Source organism: Gorilla gorilla, chromosome 15 (assembly GCF_029281585.2).
Source record: "Gorilla gorilla gorilla isolate KB3781 chromosome 15, NHGRI_mGorGor1-v2.1_pri, whole genome shotgun sequence".
Lineage (NCBI taxonomy): Eukaryota > Metazoa > Chordata > Mammalia > Primates > Hominidae > Gorilla > Gorilla gorilla.
The window spans coordinates 17,264,344-17,290,970 of NC_073239.2; the positions used below are offsets into that span (position 1 = coordinate 17,264,344).

A 26,627-nucleotide genomic window follows, 5' to 3' on the forward strand; every position below is an offset into this window, starting at 1 on the left:
ATTCACATTTTTTATTGCATATATCCTTTTTTAGGATTTTACTTGAGAGTGAACTCCAACAAAACCAAAGACAAAATAAATAAAATAGAAAAAAGAAATAAAAACACCAAGATAGATGATTCACATGGAACAGAGAAGCAATCCCAAGAAATTAGTAAAAAGGCAGGCTCTGTTCACCGGCCAAGAGAGCAACCAGTATGGTTTGCAGCAGGCCTCCATGATGAAAGTATTCAACCAAAAAAAAAAAAAAAAAGCCAAAAACAATATTGAAGAGAATTTTTTTAAAATCTGGATATAATAAAGGTTAATTTGAGGAGACAAAAAAGAAGAAGAAAATTCATCAGAACAGTAAGAAGGGGAAATTGTATACCTGGCCTAAGTATAAAGCAAACTAAATGTATCATTAGCCTATTACTGCCAAATGAGGGAAGAATAAAATAAAAGGCAAAAAAAAAATCGGTCATTTGACTTTGATGTTTAAGAACATTCCCTTCTGAGTGACTCAGGAATTACGACACTGGATTTACTGAGAAAGAAATATAAACTGGCCAGGCGCGATGGCTCACGCCTGTAATCCCAGCACTTTGGGAGAACGAGGCAGGCAGATCATGAGGTCAGGAGATTGAGACCATCCTGGCTAACATGGTGAAACCCTGTCTCTACTAAAAATACAAAAAAACTTCGCCAGACGTGGTGGCGGGTGCCTGCAGTCCCAGCTACTTGGGAGGCTGTGGTGAGGTTTCTAGCTCCCTGCCTCAGAGATGGAACCTTCTTGCTGCATACTCCTACAAGGTGGAAGGGGTGAACAAGCTCCCTTGAGCCTCTTTTATAAGGGCAGAAATCCCATTCATGAAGTCTCCACCCCCATAACTTAATCACCTCCCAAAAGGCTACTTCCTAATACATCACACCTTGGGGGTTAGTATTTCAACATAAGAATTATGGGGAACACATTCAGACCACGGTAAGCACTAAATGTAATCACATTTTCACAGTCTTCATTTTACTTAATATTTTAACCAAGCATTCATTTCAAGTATTTCTTTTTAGTTTTTTGTTTGTTTGTTTGTTTGTTTTGAGGTGAGGGTTAGAATAGAAAGGGAGCAAAAGTACTTCACAAGATCAGTGTTCCAAACAACACCTGGGGAAATGCTGGCGTGAAGTGTTCCAGTTACAAATGTATCACTGCTTTATTCAAGAATATTTAATCTTCTATCTTTTGGCATTGAAAAAAAAGTCTAATACTAAAACAACCAACTGGGCAACGCAAGTATTGTGATGTTTATTAGTTATGCTTCACTGCCTTTCCTTCCACAATCATATTAATGTGCAAGAAGCTTAACATGACCTACAAATCTGATTTAGGGAAACACTAAAGATATTGAGTCCAAAGCTCAAACTGATGACACATCATTCACTACAGTTATCCTGTAGTAAATCTCAATATCCTCCACAGAAAATAGTAAATACCTTACAAAAGAAGAGGCGGGGAAAAAAAGCAATAAAGAAACCGTGCAAGAAACTCAGTGAATAAGAAGATCAAAATTCTACAATTCACCATTAGATAATATCCTGGTTATCTTTAAAATATAATCAATTTTGACTTTTAAAAGTGTATTAATTTGTTGCTTTGGGCCACTCATGTCTATTTACAAGAAAGAGAGCACATCTGTCATAATATAATTGAACACAAAAGACCCACATAAGTTTGAGTTTTGCACCTCAAAGTTATTGGTAAAAGGAAAAAAGTTAATTAATAGCGCCACAGTTATAGAAAAACTACTGATTTTATTATTATCAATGCCAAACAAATCTTTAAATCAACTAAAATTTATTTAAGCATAAAGTTACTTTCACATTTGTCCACAACCACAGTAAATACAGTTCTTGGCATAAAGACACAGACTTCAGAATTTAAAGCCTCCCCACCTGCAAGATTACATATATAAAACTCCCACTATTGTTTATATAATAGTGGATTAATCAAATTGAAATAGTTATACCGTCTAAAATAAAATTGAAATAATTTACTCATAAGATTCATATTTAAATCATCTTTATTTACAAAATACTATCCTGAGAATTATAATTCCATTAAGCTTCAATTTGAGCAAAAGTGTAATCACTTAAGTAACAGCAGTTACTTAAACTGAAAATGAGATCAGTCAAAATTACTTTTGAAGAGAGCAAAAATATTGTCAGGTTTCTTGCTGTGGTTCTGGATGTTCAGTAGCAGGCTCATTTGAAGGTGGAATCAAACCTGAGGGGAACTCACTTCTACCTTCAGAATGTGGGGGTGGGGGGAAAAATCCAGGTCTTGGGGGAAGGTAAGGAGGAAAACCCCTCGGTGGATAGACATTTCTCACTGTTCAAAGAGATTGGTAAAAGACATTTTTTAACTTTAAGAACCTGTACTGTGCCCTAATAAATCATTAAGTTTATAACTTCCAATACCTATTCTTTTATTTGAAAATTGACACTAGATAATTACTTGATCTAACAAATTAATTTTTACATTGAGAAAAACGTACCTCTTCAAATACAGATGATTAAAGGAAATATCATTAATTTTTTATGTAATTTTTGTCCTATCTTAACACCTGTTTTTTTAAAAAGGGGAATTATTTCAAAATATATAAAACTTACTGTAAAAATCACTTTTTTCTTTCATTATCAAAGTCCTTCTCAAAAAACATTTTCATGTAATATAATTTTCAACAAACTTAAAATTCGTATTAGTGATTCCCAATTCTAATTTGATATTATACTAAAACATTTCCAGTAATATCAAAGGCCACCTTAAAATTTCCCCAAACAAAATTCATTTTAATTCACCTTTAACTTTAAAAAGAGAAGAGAAACAAGGGAAGGAAAGACTATATGAGACATTCATAGGCAAAGCCTAGTATTTGGTAACCACATATTTATTCTGCAGAACCCTATAGTTCAAAACAGTAAAGTATGAATATAAAAGCAACATATTATTCCCTTTTTCTTATGTGAAGCTTTAAAAGAATTCAATAAATCCAAAAATTAGATCAAACGTATTAAATACATTTTAAGTTTTAAATAAGTAGGACTACATCAGAACTACTTATGAAAAAGACTTTAAAAAATATCTTAGCCAGTAATTTTAATGCTAGAATGTAAGTTATTATTTTCACTAACTGCCAGAATAACCAGTTGCTACCAAATAAGGTACAGATAATTTTAGTTTTATCATAAGACCTGCAAAAAGTCAATTATTTTCTTGACTGCCAAAATACAGAAATAATTCTATATTATTAAGATGAATCAAGCTGAAACCTCATTACAGTCCACTTATGGCTGGCTGCCTTCCCAATTCAGAAAAGTAATGGGAATTTTCAGATTCACAGAATGCTAGAAAAATTTTTCCTCCAATGTGTTACTACATTAACAGATAGTAAAATTAAATCTCCAATTAATAAAACACATATTGAGCTTTAAAAAAAAAGTTTAAAAAAGCATACTTGCAAACTGAGCATGTGGTGGACCTGGGAAATCCCTTGGTGGAAAATAATCTCGAGAAGCTCCAAACATGGCTCCTGGAGGAGGTGGGGGGAAAGGAGGTCCTCTTCTCAAGAACGGGCCTCTCGTATCCACTGGAAACAATGGACCTCTGATTGGAGCAAGAGGTGGAGGAACAAAGCCAGGGCCAGTGGCTTCATTTTCAGCGGGGAGAGATGAATCAGGCACATTTAAATTCTACAACAAATTGATATATGGCAGTCACTAAAACAGTAAATTTGCAATCGTTTTCCTGAAAATCTCAGGCTTAGAAGAAATCATCTAGACAGAAAGCATTCCGTGATAGTCTTAGAAAGCTCTAGAGAAAGATTCAAACAGCTTTCCACATTAATGTATCAGCTATCACATTTTAGTTATCATAAATATTTTATTAAGTCAACAGAAAACAGCTTTAACCAACAAAGTAACAGTCTGGCTAAAGATAAAACAGAAATATAACCCAAGAGCACTAAAATATATACTATTTTATCAAATATATACTGGAAAAAAAGAAAAAGCAAGATGTCTATGTTTATATTTTCCAAAAATCAGTATCTTAATAAACAAAAATATACTTTAAAATATTCAAATAAAAATCCAAGGATGGGGAGGGAACTAAAATCTTAAACTAACTCAAACTCCTAGTCTGCAAATTGTATTTTATCACCATAGGTTACCATCTACAAAAGAAACAGCTTTCACGCTAAGTAGAAAGTATATTAATCAAAAAGAGAAAATCAGCTTTATATCAAAACCTAGATTATTAGCTATATTTCTATTCTAGTAAAGCATGAGATTAGAAGGCACAGGCCAGGCACAGTGGCTCAGGGCCGGGCGCAGTAGCTCACACCTGTAATACCAGCACTTTGGGAGGCCAAGGCGAGCGGATCATCTGAGGTCAGGACTTCAAGACCAGCCTCGCCAACAGGGTGAAACTCCATCTCTACTGAATATACAAAAATTAGCTGGGTGTGGTGACACACGCCTGTAGTCCCAGCTACTCAGGAGGCTGAGGCAGGAGAATTGCTTGAACCCGGGTTGCAGTGAGCCGAGATAGCACCACTGCACTCCAGCTTGGGCAACAATAGTGAAACTCCATAAAAAAAAAAAAAAAAAAAAAAAAGAAGGCTTCTGAATACATGCACACAATTCCACTCTTTCAGTACTTACACCAAGATCATCTTTGGTATCATTTCTACCGGATTCCATTTCTGACGGCATTGACCCATCTAGACATAAAAGTTAAACCATGAAAAGTACATGATTTATCACTTTATTCCTAGAGTATCTCCAGATCACAAAATTGGTATTTTCCCACTCCCCTTGTTGGCACATAAACCAGCTGGACACCAATATCCTATATTGCGGCCACAAGAACAGCTTGAGGTCCCTAGAAATTCTGGCAGACTCAGAGTTCTATGATGGCATGTGGCAATGATTTCTCTGGCTAGTTCCTAAGCAATCCTGCTGGAGCAGAATGCTAAGAAGACATCTGGGAGGAAGCATCTCCCTCCTTCCTTCTTTTCCTCCTCCCTCCTTTTATGTTTGCCTCCTATCCTCTTCTCCTTCCTCCTCTTCTTCCTTCTGTCCTTATTCCTCCATTAAGTAAGAGAGACTAGCTACTGGAATTTAGCTACTGTTCCTAAATAAATGTTCCCGAACTTTGTTATCATCAAGAAATGCAATCCTCTCTGACCACAACTACCTCTCCTCTTGTAGCTTTCTCATTTATTCTCACTACATCTGTCCTTGGAAGTCACTGATGCTTCTGACCACTGAGTTTCCTCCCTCACTTCCTTCCCCAATTAACTAGACTCCAAAGTCCATGACTTCAGCCAGTTATAAATGTCCTTGTCTTACTTGTAATTTTTCACTTGTGCTTGACACAAGTGAAACCTCCTGGGTTTCTCTTTAACCCAGGAGGCGGAGGTTGCAGTGGAGCCGAGATGGAGCCACTGGACTCCAGCCTGGGCGACAGAGACTCCGTCTCAAAAATAATAATTAAAAATAAAATAAAATAAAATACTGATTTTCCAGGCTGAGCAAGGTGTCTCACGCCTGTAATCCCAGCACTTTGGGAGACCAAGGCAGGTGGATTGCTTGAGCCCAGGAGTTCAAGACCAGCCTCAACAACATGTCGAAACCTCATCTTTACAAAAAATTAGCCATGTGTGGTGGTGCACACCTGTAGTCCCAGCTATACTATATAGTCTACTATGTCAGAAAATCAATATTATTTTTAAAATTATATAAAACATTATTTATTATATATATTTAATAATATATAAATATATGTCCTTTCCTGAGGAAACCTTTTACCAATACATTTAAATCTTGACTTTAAAAAAAATGTTTATTTTCTTAATGTTGTGTACTTCTGGTTGATACATTGCATACATCTATTTCCGAACTTTAATGGGTTGCTATAAGGTAGTTTAAGTAAAAGACAGCCTGACAAATAGTAGATTGCTCAGTACATGTTAGTTATATCTAAGCATGAAATGTTTAATATAACTGATTACAATATCAACAGAGCATGCATCTAAATTGTTTTCTGGTGGGTTTTTATGTATCCATTCACATTTGCCTGGCTTATTTCCCTGATTACTAAACAGAACACATGTTAAGTGGACTAGAAAAAATTAGAAAATTATTCATAGAACAGAGTAAAATTTATCATCATAGGTATATGGAGTAAAACTATTTCCATGGTGCTCAAACCAACCCACCAACATATATTTGGATGCCATGTCTGTGTACAGTATAACAAGAAACATAAAACCAGGACATTTTCAGGAAAGAGATTTTGGCCTTAGGAACTACTAGAGATAGCAATTATATTGGTCTTTATTCTAACTTCCAGTTCTTTAGTGTGCCACCAAAATTTTTAAAGAAGAAAAGCACAAAGTACTTCTTACCCATTTTATCCAAAGAAGGCATATTAAAACTTCTAAGTTCTGCTGGTCCAGACAGCCTACCAGAATTAGAACAAAATCTGTCTTGCCTTTGTGGAGGAAGGGCTGAATCAGGATATGATTGTCCTAGAAAATAAGTTTTTAAAATGTCTTCATTAATGTAAATATAAATCAAGTTTACTTAAGTTTAACGTATTGAACTTACACTTTCGACCTGTATTCTAACACTTAAACTCATCATCTTCTTGGTTGACAACAGTAGACAATTTCAGAAGAATTGCATATTTTACTATAGGCAATAACTTTTATAGTAAACACAAGCATAATCTGCTACTTTGGATTTTGAAAGTTTCAATTACTATGTGTAAATCAGAATGTGTGAAAACAGAATTTAGTTTTTTATATATGTAAATTAACTTTCCATTTTAATAATGGATGGAAGTAAATACATCAATATATCAAAAAAGACCCAGGAAACATCTACTAACATAAGGAAAAAGTAAAGAGAAAAAATGTAAGCACAGCAAGAAATTTACCAGAACAGGTGATAATTTGTCATCAAAGCAGAAAGAGTATCATTCAGATGTCATCATTGTCAAACTTTCAGTAATATTGACATTTTGGAATTTAGTATCTATTCCAAACCAATGGAAAGAGACGGGTATGGTGGCTCACACCTGTAATACCAGCACTTTGAGAGGCCGAAGCGGGTGGATCACCTAAGGTTGGGAGTTCCAGACCAGCCTGGCCAACATGGTGAAACCCTGTCTCTACTAAAAATATAAAAATTAGCCAGGCATGGTAGTGCACGTCTGTAATCCCAGCTACTCGGGAGGCTGAGGCAGAAGAATCACATGAACCCAGTGGGGCAGAGGTTGCAGTGAGCCGAGATCATGCCACTGCACTCCAACCTGGGTGACAGAGCAAGACTCCATCTCAAAATAAATAAATAAATAAATGAAAATAAATAAAAAACAAACTAAATGGAAAGCTCTCTCTGACTCAACAGATGAGTACCACTGCTGAAACGAAGAACATCTGGAGAGACACAAATTTGGACACCAACTATCTCAAGTGCTTCTACAGCCACCCTCCTTTGTCCCCAGGGGTGATTTATGATGACAATATGGTATCAGGTTGGTGCAAAAGTAATTGCGGTTTAATAATTCCTGGCATGAGTTCCTTGTGGAACTCATCACTCTTGAAAAAGTATAGGTAGTTTCTCATTCTTGAAAGGTGATGGCAGACTGCTAGATTAGGCATGCATATGTCCAACTCCAAAAATAAGGAGAACATCAAAGAAGGTGAATTCTGTAACTTTCCCCTATCCTATTACAGATATACGTAAACAACCCCAAATTGCCTCTAATTGACTTTATAGAATCAGTGTTGGATATATCACTCCTCATCTGACTCTGCCACAGGGGACCTTATTGACACATCACCTCTCCTACACAAAACCAAAGAGACCACCTGGCATCAACCAGAGTCAATAAAGAGAATTATATTTAATGGGCTCCCAATGGTCGGGAGATGTGACTGAGGAGAGAAAGATCCAAATAGTTTGAAGGCTCATTTACACTCCCTTTCAAAATCCTAGGGAGGAGCTGTTTCAAAGGGTTTGAGTTAGCCTAATGAAAGAAAAGGTCAATACCAATCACTGAGATCTAAACTCAGTTTTCCCTTTCTACTTCAAACAAAGGATTAATTAAATGGTGGAGGTGGACAAGGCGATAAAATAAGGAAACCTGAACACCAACTCTTTTTTAATCAGGTCTCAAGATACTACATCATTATTTTGCTTCTAAATTATATCCCCACACATCAACAACCTCAGAAATAAAAAAATTTTGTTATAAATTTACTACTTTATAAACTACATGGCTATGTTGCCCTCCACTGGCAAAAGCAATTCATTCCTTAAATCTTACCAAGGCCTAATATGTGTCAGGCACAAACAATACAATGTTGGTCTTGATAAACCCCATGTCCTTACAGTCTAATTCTGATAGAAACACATAAATACCATGTGATTAATGTCTTAATAAACGGAAATATACATAATGTAAGAGGTAGACTATCTATTTCTGATTGCAGGAATCAGAAATGGAGTCAGAGGCAGTGAAGCTTGCCCTGAAAGAAAAGTAAAGATGAACAAGTAATCAAGGGTATTCTGGTCAAATGCACATATACATATACACACATACACACACACATATACACACACCCTCATATGCACATATACACATACACATATACACATAATAAGTTACAGCTATGTGGAAAGCATATGACCAATTAAAGACTGAACTGAACTACAGAAAGTAAGGACATGAAAGGTCCCTTTCTTTTTTGCTTTCAAACTTTTGTTTTCTATAATAGTATTCTACCCTTATAATAGAGGACATGATTAGAAAGAAAGAATGGAAGAAAAAAAGATAAGAAAAAAATGAATAAGGAGTGGGAATTACTGGGCATTCTGAAGCAGTTTTGCAAACTAAGAATTATACTGCAGAAATCAGCTACTCTCATATACTTCATTCACAGCTTCTGTTGAGGGCGATGGGGAGATATCTATTAAAACCAAAAACAGGCCAGGCATGGTGGCTCATGCCTGTAATCCCAGCACTTTGGGAGGCCAAGGCAGGTGGACTGCTTGAGGCCAAGAGTTCAAGATCGGCCTGGCCAACATGGTGAAATCCCATCTCTACTAAAAACACAAAAAACCAGCCGCCCCGTCCGGTAGGGAAGTGGTGGGGCGTCAGCCCCCCGCCCGGCCAGCCGCCCCGTCCGAGACGGAGGTGGGGGGGTCAGCCCCCCGCCCGACCAGCCGCCCTGTCCGGGAGGGAGGTGGGGGGGTCAGCCCCCCGCCCGACCAGCCGCTCCGTCCGGGAGGTGAGGGGCGCCTCTGCCCAGCCGCCCCTACTGGGAAGTGAGGAGCCCCTCTGCCCGGCCACCACCCCGTCTGGGAGGTGTACCCAACAGCTCATTGAGAACGGGCCATGATGACAATGGCGGTTTTGTGGAATAGAAAGGGGGGAAAGGTGGGGAAAACATTGAGAAATCGGATGGTTGCCGTGTCTGTGTAGAAAGAAGTAGACATGGGAGACTTTTCATTTTGTTCTGTACTAAGAAAAATTCTTCTGCCTTGGGATCCTGTTGATCGGTGACCTTACCCCCAACCCTGTGCTCTCTGAAACACGTGCTGTGTCCACTCAGGGTTAAATGGATTAAGGGCGGTGCAAGATGTGCTTTGTTAACCAGATGCTTGAAGGCAGCATGCTCGTTAAGAGGCATCACCACTCCCTAATCTCAAGTACCCAGGGACACAAACACTGCGGAAGGCCGCAGGGTCCTCTGCCTAGGAAAACCAGAGACCTTTGTTCACTTTTTTATCTGCTGACCTTCCCTCCACTATTGTCCTATGACCCCGCCAAATCCCCCTCTGTGAGAAACACCCAAGAATGATCAATAAAATAAAAAATTAAAATAAAAAAAACACAAAAAAAATTAGCCAGGTGTGGTGGCACAGGCCTGCGATCCCAGCTACTCGGGAGGCTGAGACACAAGAATCACTTGAACCCAGGAGGCGGAGGTTGCAGTCAGCCAAGATCACACGCCACTGCACCCCAGCCTGAGCGACAAAGCAAGATCTTGTCCCAAAAAAATAAAAATTGAAAATAAGACCAAAAGTGTGCATACCCTATTACCTAGGAATTCCATTTCCTGGACAATCTTGAAAGAACATATGTAAAAAAGGGTGCTAGCTGCAGCACTGTTAGTAATGGTGAGGTATTGGAGACACTCTAAATGCTCACCAACAGGAACTGGTTAAACATTTTGTGGTTTCTTATACACTGAAATACCATACCACAATTAAGGTGATAACCTCTCTATATACTAACATGGAAAGAATTCCAGTAGGTAAGGCTGATAAGGAAAGCTGATAAAACAGAACTTTAATTTTTTTTAAATCATTATTAGAACTGAAAGTTTACACACACTAAACTCATAGAATAGCTGCTTCTAGGAAAGGAAGGTAATATGCCCAGGAAAGGAAATGTAATAGTGTTCAATTCATGTATATAGTGTGCTTTTTCTTTTTATGTTTTATTTACACATTTACGCACACAAACACATATATACCTGAAGCAAATATTAGTACGTAAATTCTCAAGGGTGATATCCAGGATTGTGCTATAATATCTCAATTTGTTTCAACCATTGTGGAAGTCAGTGTGGCGATTCCTCAGGGATCTAGAACTAGAAATACCATTTGATCCAGCCATCCCATTACTGGGTATATACCCAAAGGATTATAAATCATGCTGCTATAAAGACACATGCACACATGTTTATTGCGGCACTATTCACAATAGCAAAGACTTGGAACCAACCCAAATGTCCAACAACGATAGACTGGATTAAGAAAATGTGGCACATATACACCATGGAATACTATGCAGCCATAAAAAATGATGAGTTCATGTCCTTTTTAGGGACATGGATGAAGCTGGAAACCATCATTCTCAGCAAACTATCGCAAGGACAAAAAACCAAACACTGCATGTTCTCACTCACAGGTGGGAACTGAACAATGAGAACACATGGACACAGGAATGGGAACATCACACACCGGGGACTGTTGTGGGGTGGGGGGATGGGGGAGGGACAGCATTAGGAGAGATACCTAATGCTAAATGACTAGTTAATGGGTGCAGCACACCAACATGGCAGATGTATACATATGTAACAAACCTGCACGTTGTGCACATGAACCCTAAAACTTAGAGTATAATAATAAAATTTTTTTTTTAAATCTCAATTTGTGTTGTTCACCAAGTTACCCAACCTTTCTGTGGTTTTGTTTCTTCATCTGTAAAATGGGAATAACAGAATAACACTCTTAAGAGTGTTAGAATGATTAATAAAAGGCATTTAGTCTGACATAAATACATTCTATATACAGCTTTATCAATATCTGATGATAAATTAAGCTTATTGTTATGATTATAAACTATATTAAAAATATAGTATTGACTGCTTTTCATTCAAATTTATGACCATAAATTTCAAACTGATGCTCAACAATGCCCTATAATCATACTACACTTTACTAATGTTTGAGTTCTTCCACTCTCCTAAATAGCTACTCAATACCTTTTTTTCTCTTCAGATCTGACAGTCCTCTCCTCTACCACCTGCTTCAGCTGATGATCTTGCCACATCAAGAAAACTGAAACAATTGGACACCTCCACTTACCCTCCACCCAATCGCTACATCTGTACTCACTTGTTCTGCCTTCCTTCTTTTTAGAATGGATAAAGTGACCCAGCTACCACAATTTCTGCAATTACACTCTGGATAGCATCTTTTGTGCTTAATATTCCAGGGTTTCACTTTTATAACCAGACCTTCTCCAAACATCATTAATTTCCCCTTCTAGCCTGAATTATTCCCATCAGCAAATAAATATGTTATATTATCCATCTTTTATTTATTTATTTATTTATTTATTTATTTATTTATTTTTGAGAGGGAGTCTCACTCTGTTGTCCAGGCTGGAGTGCAATGGTGTGGTCTCGGCTCACTGTAACCTCTCCCTCCCAGGGTCAAGCAATTCTCCTGCCTCAGCCTCCTGAGCAGCTGGGACTACAGGCGAGTGCCACCACACCCGGCTAATTTTTGTATTTTTAGTAGAGACGGAGTTTCACCATGTTGGCCAGGCTAGTCTTGAACTTCTGACCTCAGGTGATCTGCCCACCTCAGCTTCCCAGAGTGCTGGGATTATAAGCGTAAGCCACCATGCCCAGCCAATATTATCCATCTTTAAAAACCAAAACACCTCTCCCTCCAGCTACCATCTCTTTTTCATTCAAAGCGAAATTTTTCAAAAAGTTGTTTACATTTGTCCCTGTATCTTAATCTCTCCACAACCTAGTCTCTTCAGGAAGACTGACAAATTAAACACAGATTTTTAAAGTTTATAAAAACACATACAATGGCAATTTATCAACTGAATAATCATTAGAATTTATAAAGGATCATTATATAAGACATAAGTGATTAAGATATATATATTCCTAAAAAAGTGGCAGCCTAAAATTTAGGAACAACTTTAAGTAAATATCATCCTCTGAGAGGATAAAAGCATATATACCACGACTTTAGAACACCTTATTAAGTTTGGGAAGACCACAAGTTTTCATCAAAGAGATCAAAATGAGCCTTAAGACAAACTATAATTCTACTAAATCAGTCTTGTCTGAAAAAACTGTTCAGAATGTAGGACAATGGTCAGCATAAATGTCTATGAATCAGAGTCAGTGAAGTAAAAATCTATGCCTATGAATTCAAAGCTATCCAAGGTATTTTGATCTGCTTAGCACACTCTTGTTTCCCAAGGAAAGAGTCAAAACTGTTCTCATCAATTTAGCTGTACACTATATGTCTCTTATTTGTTCAGCTCTTTAAGAAAAAGAGTTTTTAAACATGCCAGGCTAGCGACCACACTTAACTCATGATTACACCACCAAGGTATGGTTGCTTAGTCTCTTTGCTATGCTTACATAAAATATATTATCCAAATCAGTAAAAGATAAGCACCAACAAAAATAAGGAGAAACCACATACACACTCCTTGTTCTTTTAAACAATGAAAACTAGGAATACTAAAGCTCAAAAAGGTACGGAGGAGGGCGTGGTGGCTCACGTCTGTAATCCCAGCATTTTGGGAGGCCAAGGTGGGAGGACTGCTTGAGCCAAGGATTTCGAAACCTGCCTGGGCAACATAGTGAGGCCCCGTCTCTACAGAAAATTTAAAAATTAGGCATTAGTGGTGCATGCCTATAGTCTCAGCCACTTGGGAGGCTAAAGCAGGAGGATCACTTGAGCCCAGGAGGTCGAGGCTGTAGTAAGCTGTGTTCATGCCACTGCACTCCAGCCTGGATGACAGAGTGAGATTCTGTCTCAAAACAAAACAAAATAATAAAGAAAATTAAATAAATTTTAACTGACAATTAAAATTCAATAAGATTAAAAATTCTGTTTCTCAAGTTGTACTAGACACATTAGGTATTTACTAGCCACATGTGCCTAGTGGCTACTGTACTGGACAGTATAGATATAAAACATTTCTATTATTACAGAAAGCTCTATTGGACAGAGCTGTTGTAGAAAAAGATCTGTTTCAGTATTACATTCATTTCATTATATTAACTCATCATTGAAATACATAACTACACCTTTTTAATAATTTATCCTTTTTTATCCCAACATCTTGAATAAGATGTTCAGTAGAAATTCTTGTAAAAATGAAACAAACTATAGCACATAGATCCTAAAAATATATTTAGAACAAAAAATACAGAGTTAACATTTTAACTCCTTCTCCTTGGGAAAGCTACTAACCCACTGTATCTCTCTATCTAAATATGCCAACAATTTTCAAACTATATATCCCAACCTGAGCTACAGTAGAAGTAGTTATCAATCAGCACCATAAGACAGGGAAATAAATAAATAAATGTATGTAGTCATCTACAGCAGGGGTCCCTAACCCCTGGGCTGCAGGCCAGTACCTTCCCGTGGGCTGTTAGGAACTGTTTGCACAGCAGGTGAGGAGGGCAAGCGAGCATTACCACCTAAGCTCCACCTCCTGTCAGCTGAGGCATTCTATTCTCATAGGAGTGCAAACCCTACTGTGAACTGCGCATGTGAGGGATCTAGCTTGTGCATTCCTTATGAGAATCTAACTAATGCCTGATGATCTGAAGTGAACACTTTCATCCCGAAACCATCCTCCTCCCTGCAACCTCCATGGAAAAACTGGGCTCCATGAAACCAGTCCCTGATGCCAAAAAGGTTAGGGACTGCTGATCTACAGGATAGTGACATTATCTACTTAATAAATTATGATACCTCACTTTCATTTCTAAAAGTGAAGACAAAACAAGCCAACACATACAACTTGAAAGTTTTTATGAGAATCACCTTTGTTACAGTTAACCCTGGCAAAAGAATTACATGGACAATTTAAACTACTTTCTTACCAAGTCTCTTTCATCTGTAATATTCTCATTCTAAATATGAAAACACTTTTGTGTTTTTTCTTAACAACTGAAGTGCGAGCAAGGTAAGTCACATTGATAAATTTTTGTTGCAGGTTAGTATTTATAAAGAATTTATAATGAACTGGTTATTCCCAGGACATATTTCTGTTAAAATTTTAATTGTGATTACTATATGATATGTGAATATTATCAACTCACTTACATTATTCAAGAACATTTTTTCTGCTAAAATTATAAATAAGATTTCTAATTAAACTTATGAAAAACCAAACTGAAAACTATCCCTTTATCTGAATGTTAGTTATATCACTGTGCTCAAATTGTGAAAAAAAAATCACATTATATGCTTAATACTTGTACTTCCCTGTAAGTGTATGATATACAATAAGATTTTTACTTTTTTATTTTAAAATAGATTCACAGAAAGATGCAAAAATACTACAGAGAGATCCTGCACACCCTTTACTCAATGTTTACGTCTTTCATAACTATAGCGTATTGTAACAGCCAGAAAACTGACATTGGTACAACTCGTGTCTAGTTCTACGACATTTTACAGCATATGTAGATTTATGTAATCACTACCACTCTCAAGATACAGAATTATTGTACCACCAAAAACATCTCCCTCGTGCCACCCCTTTATAGTCATACCCACTCCTCTCCCCACTCCTATCTCAAACTCTTGCATCCATCAATCTGTTTTCTGTTTCTATACTGTCATTTCAAGAATGTTATATATGGCCGGGCACAGTGGCTCACGCCTGTAATCCCAGCACTTTGGGAGGCCGAGGTGGGTGGATCACTTGAGGTCAGAAGTTCGAGACCAGCCTGGCTAAAATGGCAAAACCCTGTCTCTACTAAAAATTTTAAAATTAGCCTGGCCGGGCATGGTGGCATGCGCCTGAAGTCCCAGCTACTCGGGAGGCTGGGGCTGAAGGACAGTTTGAACCCAGGAGGCAGAGTTTGCAGTGAGCCGAGATTACACCACAGCACTCCAGCCTGGGTGACAGAGTGAGACTCCATCCCAAAAAAAAAAAGAATGTTATATACATGGAATAACACAGTATGTAAACTTTTGAGACTGGTTTTCTTCACTGAACCACTGAGATACATCCAAATTGTTGCATGTATCAATAGTTTATTATTTATAGTTTGATTCCATTGTGATCAAAGAACATACTGTATATTATTTCACTTCTTTTAAATGTGTTGAGGTTTGTTTTATGGCCCAGGATACAATCTGTCTTGTAAAATGTTCCACTGCTACTTGAAAAGCACGTGTATTCTGCTGCTGTTGGGTAACTTGTTCTATAAATGTCAATTAGGTCTTGTTGGTTGAGGGCACTGTTCAGTTCTTCTATGTACTTGCTGAATTTTCTCTTCAGTTGTTCCATCAATTGCCGAGAGAGGGGTGTTGAAGTCTCCAATTATAACTGGATTTGTCTTTGTTCCTCTCAGTGCTATCACTTTTTGTTTCCCATACTTTGTAGCTGCTGTTGGCATACACACATTTAACATTTGCTATATCTTGTTGACCTCATTTTCTTTCGATTAATGTTTTCATGGTGTATCTTTTCTATCCTTTTACTTTCCACCTACTTATACTATTATATTCGAATGAGTTTCTTATGGACTTATATGGTTATGTCACTATATAATATATAAGGTCCAAAGAAATGAAACAAGTTTTAAAAATCACACTAAAAGCCAGGCACGATGGCTCGTGCCTGTAATCCCCCACTATTCAGGAGGCTGAGGAGGGAGGATCACTTGAGGCCAAGAGTTTGACACCAGACTGGGTAACATAGCAAAACCTTGTCTCCAAAAACAATTTAAAATAAAATAAAAATTACCCAGGCATTGTGGCATGTACCTACAGTCCCAGTTATTTGGGAGGCTGAGAGGGGAGGATTGCTTGAGAACAGGAGTTCAAGGCTACAGTGACCTATAATCACACCACAGCACCCTAGCTGGGTGACAAAGTGAGAACCTGTCTCTAAAAAAAATTTTTAATAAATTTTTAAAATCACACTAAAAGATAAAGGAGTGAAAACCAGAAAGCAAATTTCTTGATTTCCAGTCCAAATGCTTTTTCACCTAAGCCAGTCTTGTTCTAAACATGCAAACTAATTAAAAGCACATATAAGAATGTTAGATGAACAGATACATTGTAGACTGTTCAACACTGTACAAAACTTTGTACACATATTATGCTTCAGCAGAATTAGCTCTTTCCTAATAAGGTAGCCAAATTTGTGTACTAACCTTTAATAACCATTTATATTCCACAGAGTTTTAAAAGGAAACTTAAAAGTTTTAAAATCCTTATTAGTTTATAAGATTGAGTCTGCTACTGAAAATAATGAGAATAAAGTGTTGATTACTTGAAGAAACTAGGTGTATACTTGCTAATAAAACCTTTAAGTAATAAGAATGTTTGGATCAAAACCACAATGAGATTCCACCTCACACTAGTCAGAATGGCTACTACTAAAAAGTCAAAATAACAGATGTTGCCAAGGTTGTAGAGAAAAGGGAATGCTTATACACTGTTGGTGGGAATGTAAATTATTAGGCCACTGTGGAAATCAGTTTGAAGATTTCTCAAAGAACTTAAAACAGAACTACCATTTGACCCAGCAATCCCATTACTGGGTATATATCCAAAAGAAACTAAGTCGTTCTACAAAAAAGGCACAAGCACTCATATGTTTATCGTAACACTATTCACAACAGCAAAGACATGAAATCAACCCAGATACCCACCAACGGTGGACTGGATAAAGAAAATGCAGTACATATACACCATAGAATACTACACAGCCATAAGAAAGAATAAAATTATGTCCTTTGCAACAACATGGATGCAGCTGGAAGGCACTATCCTAAGTGAATTAATGCAGAAACATAAAACTAACACATTCTTACTTGTAAGTGGTAGCTAAACACTAGGTACACATGGATATAAAGATGGTAACAAGAGACACTGGGGACTACCAGAGTAGAGCGAGGAGAGACAAAGGGAGGCAAGGGCTGAAAAACTGTGGGTACTATGCTAACTTTCTGGGTGATGAATTCAATCACGCCCCAAACCTCAGTATCATGCAATACACCCATGTAACAAACCTGCACATGTACCCTGTGAATCTCAACTAAAAGATAACATTATTAAAATATTTTTTAAAAGAATATCTGGAATAGGGCACATGAGAAAAGAGATAAGTTAGAGCAGTTTTTTCTGACTATATAAGCTAAGTAAAGTTTTCTCCTTTTTCAAAGTATTTAACGCTGCAAAAATAAATGATTCCTTGTAAATATGGAACTATTTCAAATCATTTCTGCTAACTCATCTTAAGTCAATGGAAATCTAAAACACTTCTTCCAAGTAGAAACATGTTAAGAAAATATATACATTTTATAAATTATGCCTAACAGACTAAATGACAGATAATCTCAAATGCAGAATCCATATGCTTCAGAAACTTAGTTATTTTAGTTGTCATATTTTTTTAACATAAGTATTTTAAACTAAAATATTTTAAAATTTAAGAAAAATCTTAAAGACAATTATTAGTGAGAAGGACTCTTCATGAGTCCCAATAAGTCAACCTTACATAAAAGAGAGGCAGATTACTTTAGAACATCACCATCTCTGTTTTACAGAAGTCACTATTTTGTTTGTTTTTTTGTGGAGACAGAATCTCACTATTTTGGCCAGCTTGCTCTAGAACTCCTGGCCTCAAGCAATCCTCCTGCCTCATCCTCCCAAAGTGCTAGGATTACAGGCATGAGCCACTGCACCCAGCCAGAAGACCATATTTTGAAAGAGAGAAAACCATGACAGGTAAAATTTATTGCTCAAGGTTACACAAAAAAGTAATAGCAATGATAAGGTTTAAAAAGCCTAGGCCAGGCGTGGTGGCTCACACCTGTAATCACAGCACTTTGGGAGGCCAAGGCAGGTGGATCACCTGAGGTCAGGAGTTTGAGACAAGCCTGGCCAACATGGTGAAACCCCGTCTCTACTAAAAATACAAATATTAGCTGGGCATGGTGGCACATGCCCTGTAATCCTGGGTACTCGGGAGGCTGAGGCAGGAGAATCGCTTGAACCCGGGAGGCAGAGGCTGCAGTGAGCTAAGATGGCACCATTGCACCCCAGTCTGGATGACAAAGGCGAAACTCCACCTCAAAAAAAAAAAAGCCTAAGTCCCCTCATTCATTATCATTTCGTTAATTGAAACACAACATAAAAGAAAAGAACCCTGAAATCTGTTCAGTGACCATTTTTTTATTTTTTTTCTGAGACAGAGCCTCTCTCTGTCGCCAGACTAGAGTGCAGTGGCGCAATCTCGGCTCACTGCAACCTCTGTCTACCAGGTTCAAGCAATTCTCCTGCCTCAGCCTCCCGAGTAGCTGAGATTACAGGCGCCTGCCACCACACCCAGCTAATTTTTGTATTTTTTGTAGGAACAGGGTTTTGCCATGTTAGCCAGGCTGGTCTTGAACTCCTGGCCTCAGGTGATCCACCTGCCTTGGCCTCCCAAAGTGCTGGGATCACAGGCGTGAGTCACCACACCCGGCCTGTTCAGTGACTATTTAAACAGCATGTACCAATGTACCAAGAGCAAACATAGAATATTTTTTAAATTTAGGTAGGAATGAAGCTAACTGAGAAATACATTTATCAGCATTACTCTAATTCATGCTAGAGCCTCAAGAGTCATTTAGCCCTTCTCACTCATCATAAATTTTGGAACAATACTGAAAATTCCTTTACTGTGTCTGTAGAATTACCCTTGTCTATGACATTGAGATTATAGTTGACACAGGTTGGCCCTCTGTCAAACCAAAGGGATCAGGTTCATTATTTGGAGATAACTCTGTAGAATGGACCATATCTCTTCTATGAAGGTATCAATTTAGAAGCTCACAAATTATTGAAAAGTACGGAGACCAGGTTCCATTTCTAGTATGGTAGAGTAAATTCAGACTGACTCTCCTACACATAACTATAAACTCCAGACAATATGCAAAAAAATAACTGCCTGAAGCCCTTAAGCATCAACAAAAGCAGGAGAACTTAGAAAAGAAGAGAGAGCTTGGAAGAAGAAAGGAGTAACAACCAGGTATGGGGTGAGTTTTACATTTTTATGTTTTAGCCTGATGGAAGACCACAGTGAGTTGCAGCACACAGCAGTCAAAACTCGATAAAACTTTCTTGCCTGAAGAACAAGTACACAGAGCCCAAGCCTGAGGCAATGGGATTGGGATATCCTAGAAAGGAGAAAGCCGCAAAGGTAGAGCCCAATATTCTGGGTACAATCTCTGCCCAAGTCTATGGCTGACTCCGGAGCAACACACGTGTATGGCAAATTTAAGCAGTTTTCAGCTAAGGCAAAAATAACTGAACTAATATTTGAGCTGTTCCCCACCACAGAAGGGAAAAGGCTGCAGTCTGAGCCCATCCAAGTTAACGGTCTTCTACAGCAAGACCAGTAACACTCTTAGAGGAATAGAATAGAATCCAGAATTGCCACAATGTCTAGTATCCAATATAAACTCATCAAGAAAGAGAATGTGACCCATCCTTAAGGGAAAATATCATCACTAGAGGCCAACCTCAAGATGACCCTGATGTTAGAATTACCATACAATGACTTTAAAGCAGTTATTATAAAACTAATATACTCAATGGTTTTAAAAAAATGCTTATAATGAATAATAAGATAAAAAACTCAGCAGATAAGTCAAATTATAAAAAAGAAATCAAATGGTAATTTTAGACCTGAAAAATATATCTAAAATAAAACTTTTACTAGATAAGCTTAATAGCAGAATGGAGATGACAAGGAAAGAGTCAGTAAACCTGAAGATAGATCACAAGAAATTGTTGATTCCCAGGCAAGACGTCCAAATAGGAACAGCTCCGGTCTTCAGCTCCCAGTGAGACCAAAGCAGAAGGCGGGTGATGTCTTCATTTCCAACTGAGGTACCTGGTTCATCTCATTGGGACTGGTTAGACAGCGGGTGCAGCCCACGGACTGCAAGCAGAAGCAGGGTGGGTGTCACCTCACCTGGGAAGCACAAGTGTTCAGGAAATTTCCTCCCCTAGCCAAGAGAAGCCGTGAGGGACTGTGCCGTGAAGGACCACGCAAAAACTCCATCTGAAGGTCACCGACAGCAAAGATCAATGGTAAATAAATCCAGGAAGATGAGGAAAAACCAGGCAAAAAGGCTAAAAATTCCAAAAACCAGGATGCCTCGTCTTTCAAAGGATCACAACTCCTTGCCAGCAAGGGAACAAAACTGGACAGACAATGAGTTCGACAAACGGACAGAAGTAGGCTTCAGAAGGTGAGTAATAAACTCCGCCAAGCTAAAGGAGCATATTCTAACCTAATGCAAGGAAGCTAAGAACATTGATAAAAGGTTAGAGGAATTGCAAACTAGAAAAACCAATTTAGAGAAGAACATAAATGACCTGATGCAGCCAAAAAACACAACACGAGAACTTCATGAAGCACACACAAGTATCAATATAGCCAAATTGATCAATAGGAAGAAAGGATATCAGAGATTGAACACCAACTTACTAAAATAAAGCGTGAAGACAAGATTAGAGAAAAAAGGATAAAATGGAATGAACAAAGCCTCCAAGAAATATGGGACTATGTGAAAAGACCAAACCTATGTTTGATTGGTGTACCTGAAAGTGATGGGGAGAATGGAATCAAGTTGGAAAACTCTCTTCAGGATATTAGCCAGGAGAACTTCCCCAACCTAGCAAGATAGGCCAACATTCAAATTCACGAAATACAAAGACACTCTTCCAGAAGAACAACCCCAAGATACATAATCGTCAGATTCACCAACATTGAAATGAAGGAAAAAACGTTAAGGGCAGCCAGAGAGAAAGGTCAGGTTACCCACAAAGGGAAGCCCATCAGACTAACAGCAGATCTCTCTGCAGAAACCCTACAAGCCAGAAGAGAGTGGGGGCCAATATGCAATATTCTTAAAGAATTTTCAACCCAGAATTTCATATCCAGCCAAACTAAGCTTCATAAGTAAAGGAAAAATAAAATCCTTTACAGAAAAGCAAATGCTGAGGGATTTTGGCACCACCAGCCCTGCCTTACAAGGGCTCCTGAAGGAAGCACTAAATATGGAAGGGAAAAACCGGTACCAGCCACTGCAAAAACACACCAAAACGTAAAAGACCATCAACGTGATGAAGAAACTGCATCAACTAATGGGCAAAATAACCAGCTAGCATCATAATAACAGGATCAAATTCACACATAACAATATTAACCTTAAATGTAAATGGGCTAAATGCCCCAATTAAAAGACAGAGACTGGCAAATTGGATAAAGAGTCAAGACCCATCAGTGTACTGTATTCAGGAGACCCATCTCACGTGCATAGACACACATAGGCTCAAAATAAAGGGATGGAGGAAGATTTACCAAGCAAATGGAAAGCAAAAAAAAGCAGGGTTGCAATCCTAGTCTCTGATAAAACAGAATTGAAACCAACAAAGATCAAAAAGTCAAAGAAGGGCATTACATAATGGTAAAGGGATCAATGCAACACCAAGAGCTAACTACCCTAATTATATATGCACCCAATACAAGAGCATGCAGATTCATAAAGCAAGTTCTTAGAGACCTACAAAGAGACTCAGACTCCCACACAATAATAGTGGAAGACTTTGACACCCCACTGTCAATATTAGACAGATCAACGAGACAGAAAATTAACAATATTCAGGACTTGAATTCAGCTCTGGACCAAGCGGACCTAATAGACATCTACAGAACTCTCCACCCCAAATCAACAAAATATACATTTTTCTCAGTGCCACATAGCACTTATTCTAAAATCGCCCACATAATTGGAAGTAAAACACTCCTCAGCAAATGCAAAAGGATGGAAATCATAACAGTCTCTCACACCACAGTGCAATCAAATTAGAACTCAGGATTAAGAAACTCACTCAAAACCGCACAGCTACATGGAAACTGAACAACCTGCTCCTGAATGACTACTAGGTAAATAACAAAATTAAGGCAGAAATAAATAAGTTATTTGACACCAATGAGAACAAAGACACAACATACCAGAATCTCTGGGACACAGCTAAAGCAGTGTTTAGAGGGAAATTTACAGCCCTAAAATGCCCACAGGAGATCAAGTGGGAAAAATCTAAAATCAACACCCAAACATCACAATTAAAAGAACTACAGAAGTAAGAGCAAACAAAGTAAAAAGCTAGGAGAAGACAAGAAATAACTAAGATGAGGGCAGAACTGAAGGAGATAAAGACACAAAAAACCCTTCAAAAAATCCATGAGCTGGTGTTCTGAAAAGATTAACAAAATAAATAGACCACTAGCCAGACTAATAAGGAAGAAAAGAGAGAAGAATCAAATAGATGCAAGGAAAAATGATACAGGGGGTATCACCACTGATCCCACAGAAATACAAACTACCATCAGAGAATACTATAAACAACTCCATGTGAACAAACTAGAAAATCTAGAAGAAATGGATAAATTCCTGGACAAACACACCCTCACAAGACTAAACCAGGAAGAAGTCAAATTCCTGAATAGATCAGTAACAAGTTCTGAAATTGATGTAGTAATTAATAGCCTACCAACCAAAAAAGTCCAGGACCAGATGGATTCACAGCCGAATTCTACCAGAGGTACAAGGAGGAGCTGGTACCATTCCTTCTGAAACTATTCCAATCAACAGAAAAAGAGGGAATCCTCCCTAGCTCATTTTATGAGGTCAGCATCATCCTGATACCAAAACCTGGCAGAGACACAACAAAAAAAGAAAATTTCAGGCCAATATCTCTGATGAACATTGATGCAAAAATCCTCAATAAAATACTGGCAAACCAAATCAAGCAGCACATTAAAAAGCTTACCCACCACGATCAAGTCGGCTTCATCCCTGGGATGCAAGGCTGGTTCAAAATATGCAAATCAATAAACGTAATTCATCACATAAACAGAACCGATGACAAAAACCACATGATTATCTCAATAGATGGAGAAAAGGCCTTTGATAAAATCCAACACCCCTTCATGCTAAAAAAAAAAAACCTCAATAAACTAGGTAGTGATGGAACATATCTCAAAATAATAAGAGCTATTTATGACAAACTCACAGGCAATATCATACTGAATGGGCAAAAGCTGGAAGAATTCCCTTTGAAAACCAGCACAAGACAAGGATGCCCTCTCTCACCACCCCTATTCAACATAGTATTGGAAGTTCTGGCCAGGGCAATCAAGCAAGAGAAATAAATAAAGGGTATTCATATAGGAAGAGAGGAAGTCAAGTTGTCTCTGTTTGCAGATGACATGATTGTGTATTTAGAAAACCCCATCATCTCAGCCCAAACACTCCTTAAGCTAATAAGCAACTTCAGCAAAGTCTCAGGATACAAAATCAATGTGCAAAAATCACAAGCATTCCTATACACCAATAACAGAGAGCCAAATCATGACCAAACTCCCATTCGCAATTACTACAAAGAGAATAAAATATCTAGGAATACAACTTACAAGGGATGTGAAGGACCTCTTCAAGGAGAACTACAAACCACTGCTCAAGGAAATAAGAGAGGACACAAACAAAAGAAGAAACATTCCATGCTCATGGATATGAAGAATCAATATTGCGAAAATGGCCATACTACCCAAAGTAATTTATAGATTCATTGCTATTCCCATCAAGCTACCACTGACTTTCTTCAAAGAATTAGAAAAAACTACTTTAAATTTCATATAGAAGCAAAAAAGAGCCCATATATCCAAGACAATCCTAAGCAAAAAATACAAAGCTGGAGACATCACACCACCTGACTTCAAGCTATACTACAAGGCTACAGTAACCAAAACAGCATGGTACTGGTACAAAAACAGACATATAGAACAATGGAACAAAACAGAGGCCTCAGAAATAACACAACACATCTACAACCAGCTGATCTTTGACAAACCTGACAAAAACAACCAATGGGGAAAGGATTCCCTATTTAATAAATTGCATTGGGAAAAACAGCTAGCCTTATGCAGAGAACTGAAACTGGACCCCTTCCCTGCACCTTATACAAAAATCAACTCAAGATGGATTAAGGATTTAAATGTAAGAACTAAAACCATAAAAACCCTACAAGAAAACCTAGGCAATACCATTCAGGACACAGGCATAGGCAAAGACTTCATGACTAAAACAACAAAAGCAATGAACAAAAGCCAAAATTGACACGAGATATAATTAAACTGAAGAGCTTCTGCACAGCAAAAGAAACTACCATCAGAGTGAACACGCAACCTACAGAATGGGAGAAAATTTTTGCAATCTATCCATCTGAAAAAGGGCTAATATCCACAATCTACAAGCAACTTAAATTTACAAGAAAAAAGCAAACAACCCCAACAAAAAGTGGGCGAAGGATATGAACAGACACTTCTCAAAAGAAGACATTTATGCAGCCAACAAACATATGAAAAAAAGCTCACCATCACTGGTCATTAGAGAAATGCAAATCAAACCACAATGAGATACAATCTCACGCCAGTCAGAATGGTGATCATTAAAAAGTCAGGAAACAACAGATGCTGCAGAGGATGTGGAGAAATAGGAACGCTTTACACTGTTGGTGGGAGTGTAAGTTAGTTCAACCATTGTGGAAGACAGTGTGGCGATTCCTCAAGCATCTAGAACTAGAAATACCATTTGACCCAGCCATCCCATTACTGGGTATATACCCAAAGGATTATAAATCATTCTACTATAAGGACACATGCACATGTATATTTATTGCGGCACTGTTCATGATAGTAAAGACTTGGAACCAACCCAAATGCCCATCAATGTCAGACTGCATAAAGAAAATGTGGCACATACACACCATGGAATACTAGGCAACCATAAAAAAGAATGAGTTCATGTCCTTTGCAAGGGACATGGATGAAGCTGGAAACCATCATTCTCAGCAAACTAACACAGGAACAGAAAACCAAACACTGCATGTTCTCACTCATAAGTGGGAGTTGAATAATGAGAACATATGGGCACAGGGAGGGGAACATCACACACCGGGGCCTGTCTGGGGGTGGGGGGCCAGGGGAGGATAGCATTAGGAGAAACACCTAATGTAGATGATGCAGCTGTTGAATGGCAGTTATTATCTTATTTCAAGATATTCTGTTGTGACTCTTCTGGTAAATATATTTATTTTGGTGAGATAAAATGGTCAGTGAAAAAAGACAATTACAAAAGAGGATGAATGGTACAACTGCACAGAGTGATTAAAAGAATTTGAACAGCTATGTGTATAAATGTATACCCAAAAAAATCTCTAAAAGATATATACCTACAACTAAATTCTGGGAAGGACACGCTAATATGACAAAAGGGATTTTTCACTTCTTTACACATTTCTGTGTTGTTTGGATTTTCTAAAGTAAACATGCATTATTACCTCTATAAGCAACAAAAACAATAAAAACATTCCATTTAGGGAGAAAACAGCTTTCTATAATATGAACAATTATCTCAAATCATTCTGTTTAGATTATTTATCATTGTTGTTTTCAAAAATGTACGATGATTTTTCTTAAGAGAGAACAAACATATACTCCTCTCTTCTTCCATTCCTGTGTATTCCACATCCCAGCTGCCTTTCAAAGAGAAATAATAACTATTGTCTTTACATACCTGGCGGAGGAAACATCATCCTACGGTCCTGGTCCCATGGAGGTGACAGAGACCCAGTGTCAGAGGGAGCCCTATGAGGATCGGTTAACCTATCACAGCTTGATTCTCCTCTTTCATTGGTAATCTGATGGTCCAGAGGATTCCCTGGGCCTCGTGAGCCTAATTAAAGAAAAAAACATACAAATCTGTTTCATCTTAAAAAGTCTTACATACTTGTTTTACACATAAAATCAGTGGTTAAATCATAAATTATAAATACAAAGTCTGAAAAATAACAGTGTAGAAAGTAAATTGCTATGATTCCTATGCCTGATGTAACAGGATAATTATAAAGTAATTATAAGAACTGATTAAATAAAA

The 26,627-nt window shown here is 37.8% G+C and overlaps 1 protein-coding gene across 26 annotated transcripts in view; it reads right to left on the reverse strand.

Moving 5' to 3' along the window:
• Window positions 1-1,814: 1,814 nt before the first annotated feature.
• Window positions 1,815-26,627, reverse strand: part of MIA2 (MIA SH3 domain ER export factor 2) — a 117,485-nt gene continuing 92,672 nt past the window's right edge. For all 26 annotated transcript variants that reach the window (XM_019010070.4, XM_019010068.4, XM_055361976.2 and 23 more), the window contains 5 exons: window positions 26,268-26,426; window positions 6,447-6,569; window positions 4,699-4,757; window positions 3,492-3,726; window positions 1,815-2,365 (listed from right to left, as the gene is read on the reverse strand). In XM_019010070.4, the coding sequence (XP_018865615.4) occupies window positions 2,199-2,365; window positions 3,492-3,726; window positions 4,699-4,757; window positions 6,447-6,569; window positions 26,268-26,426 (743 nt within the window). In that variant the 3' untranslated portion in view covers window positions 1,815-2,198. The remainder of the gene's footprint in view (window positions 2,366-3,491; window positions 3,727-4,698; window positions 4,758-6,446; window positions 6,570-26,267; window positions 26,427-26,627) is intronic.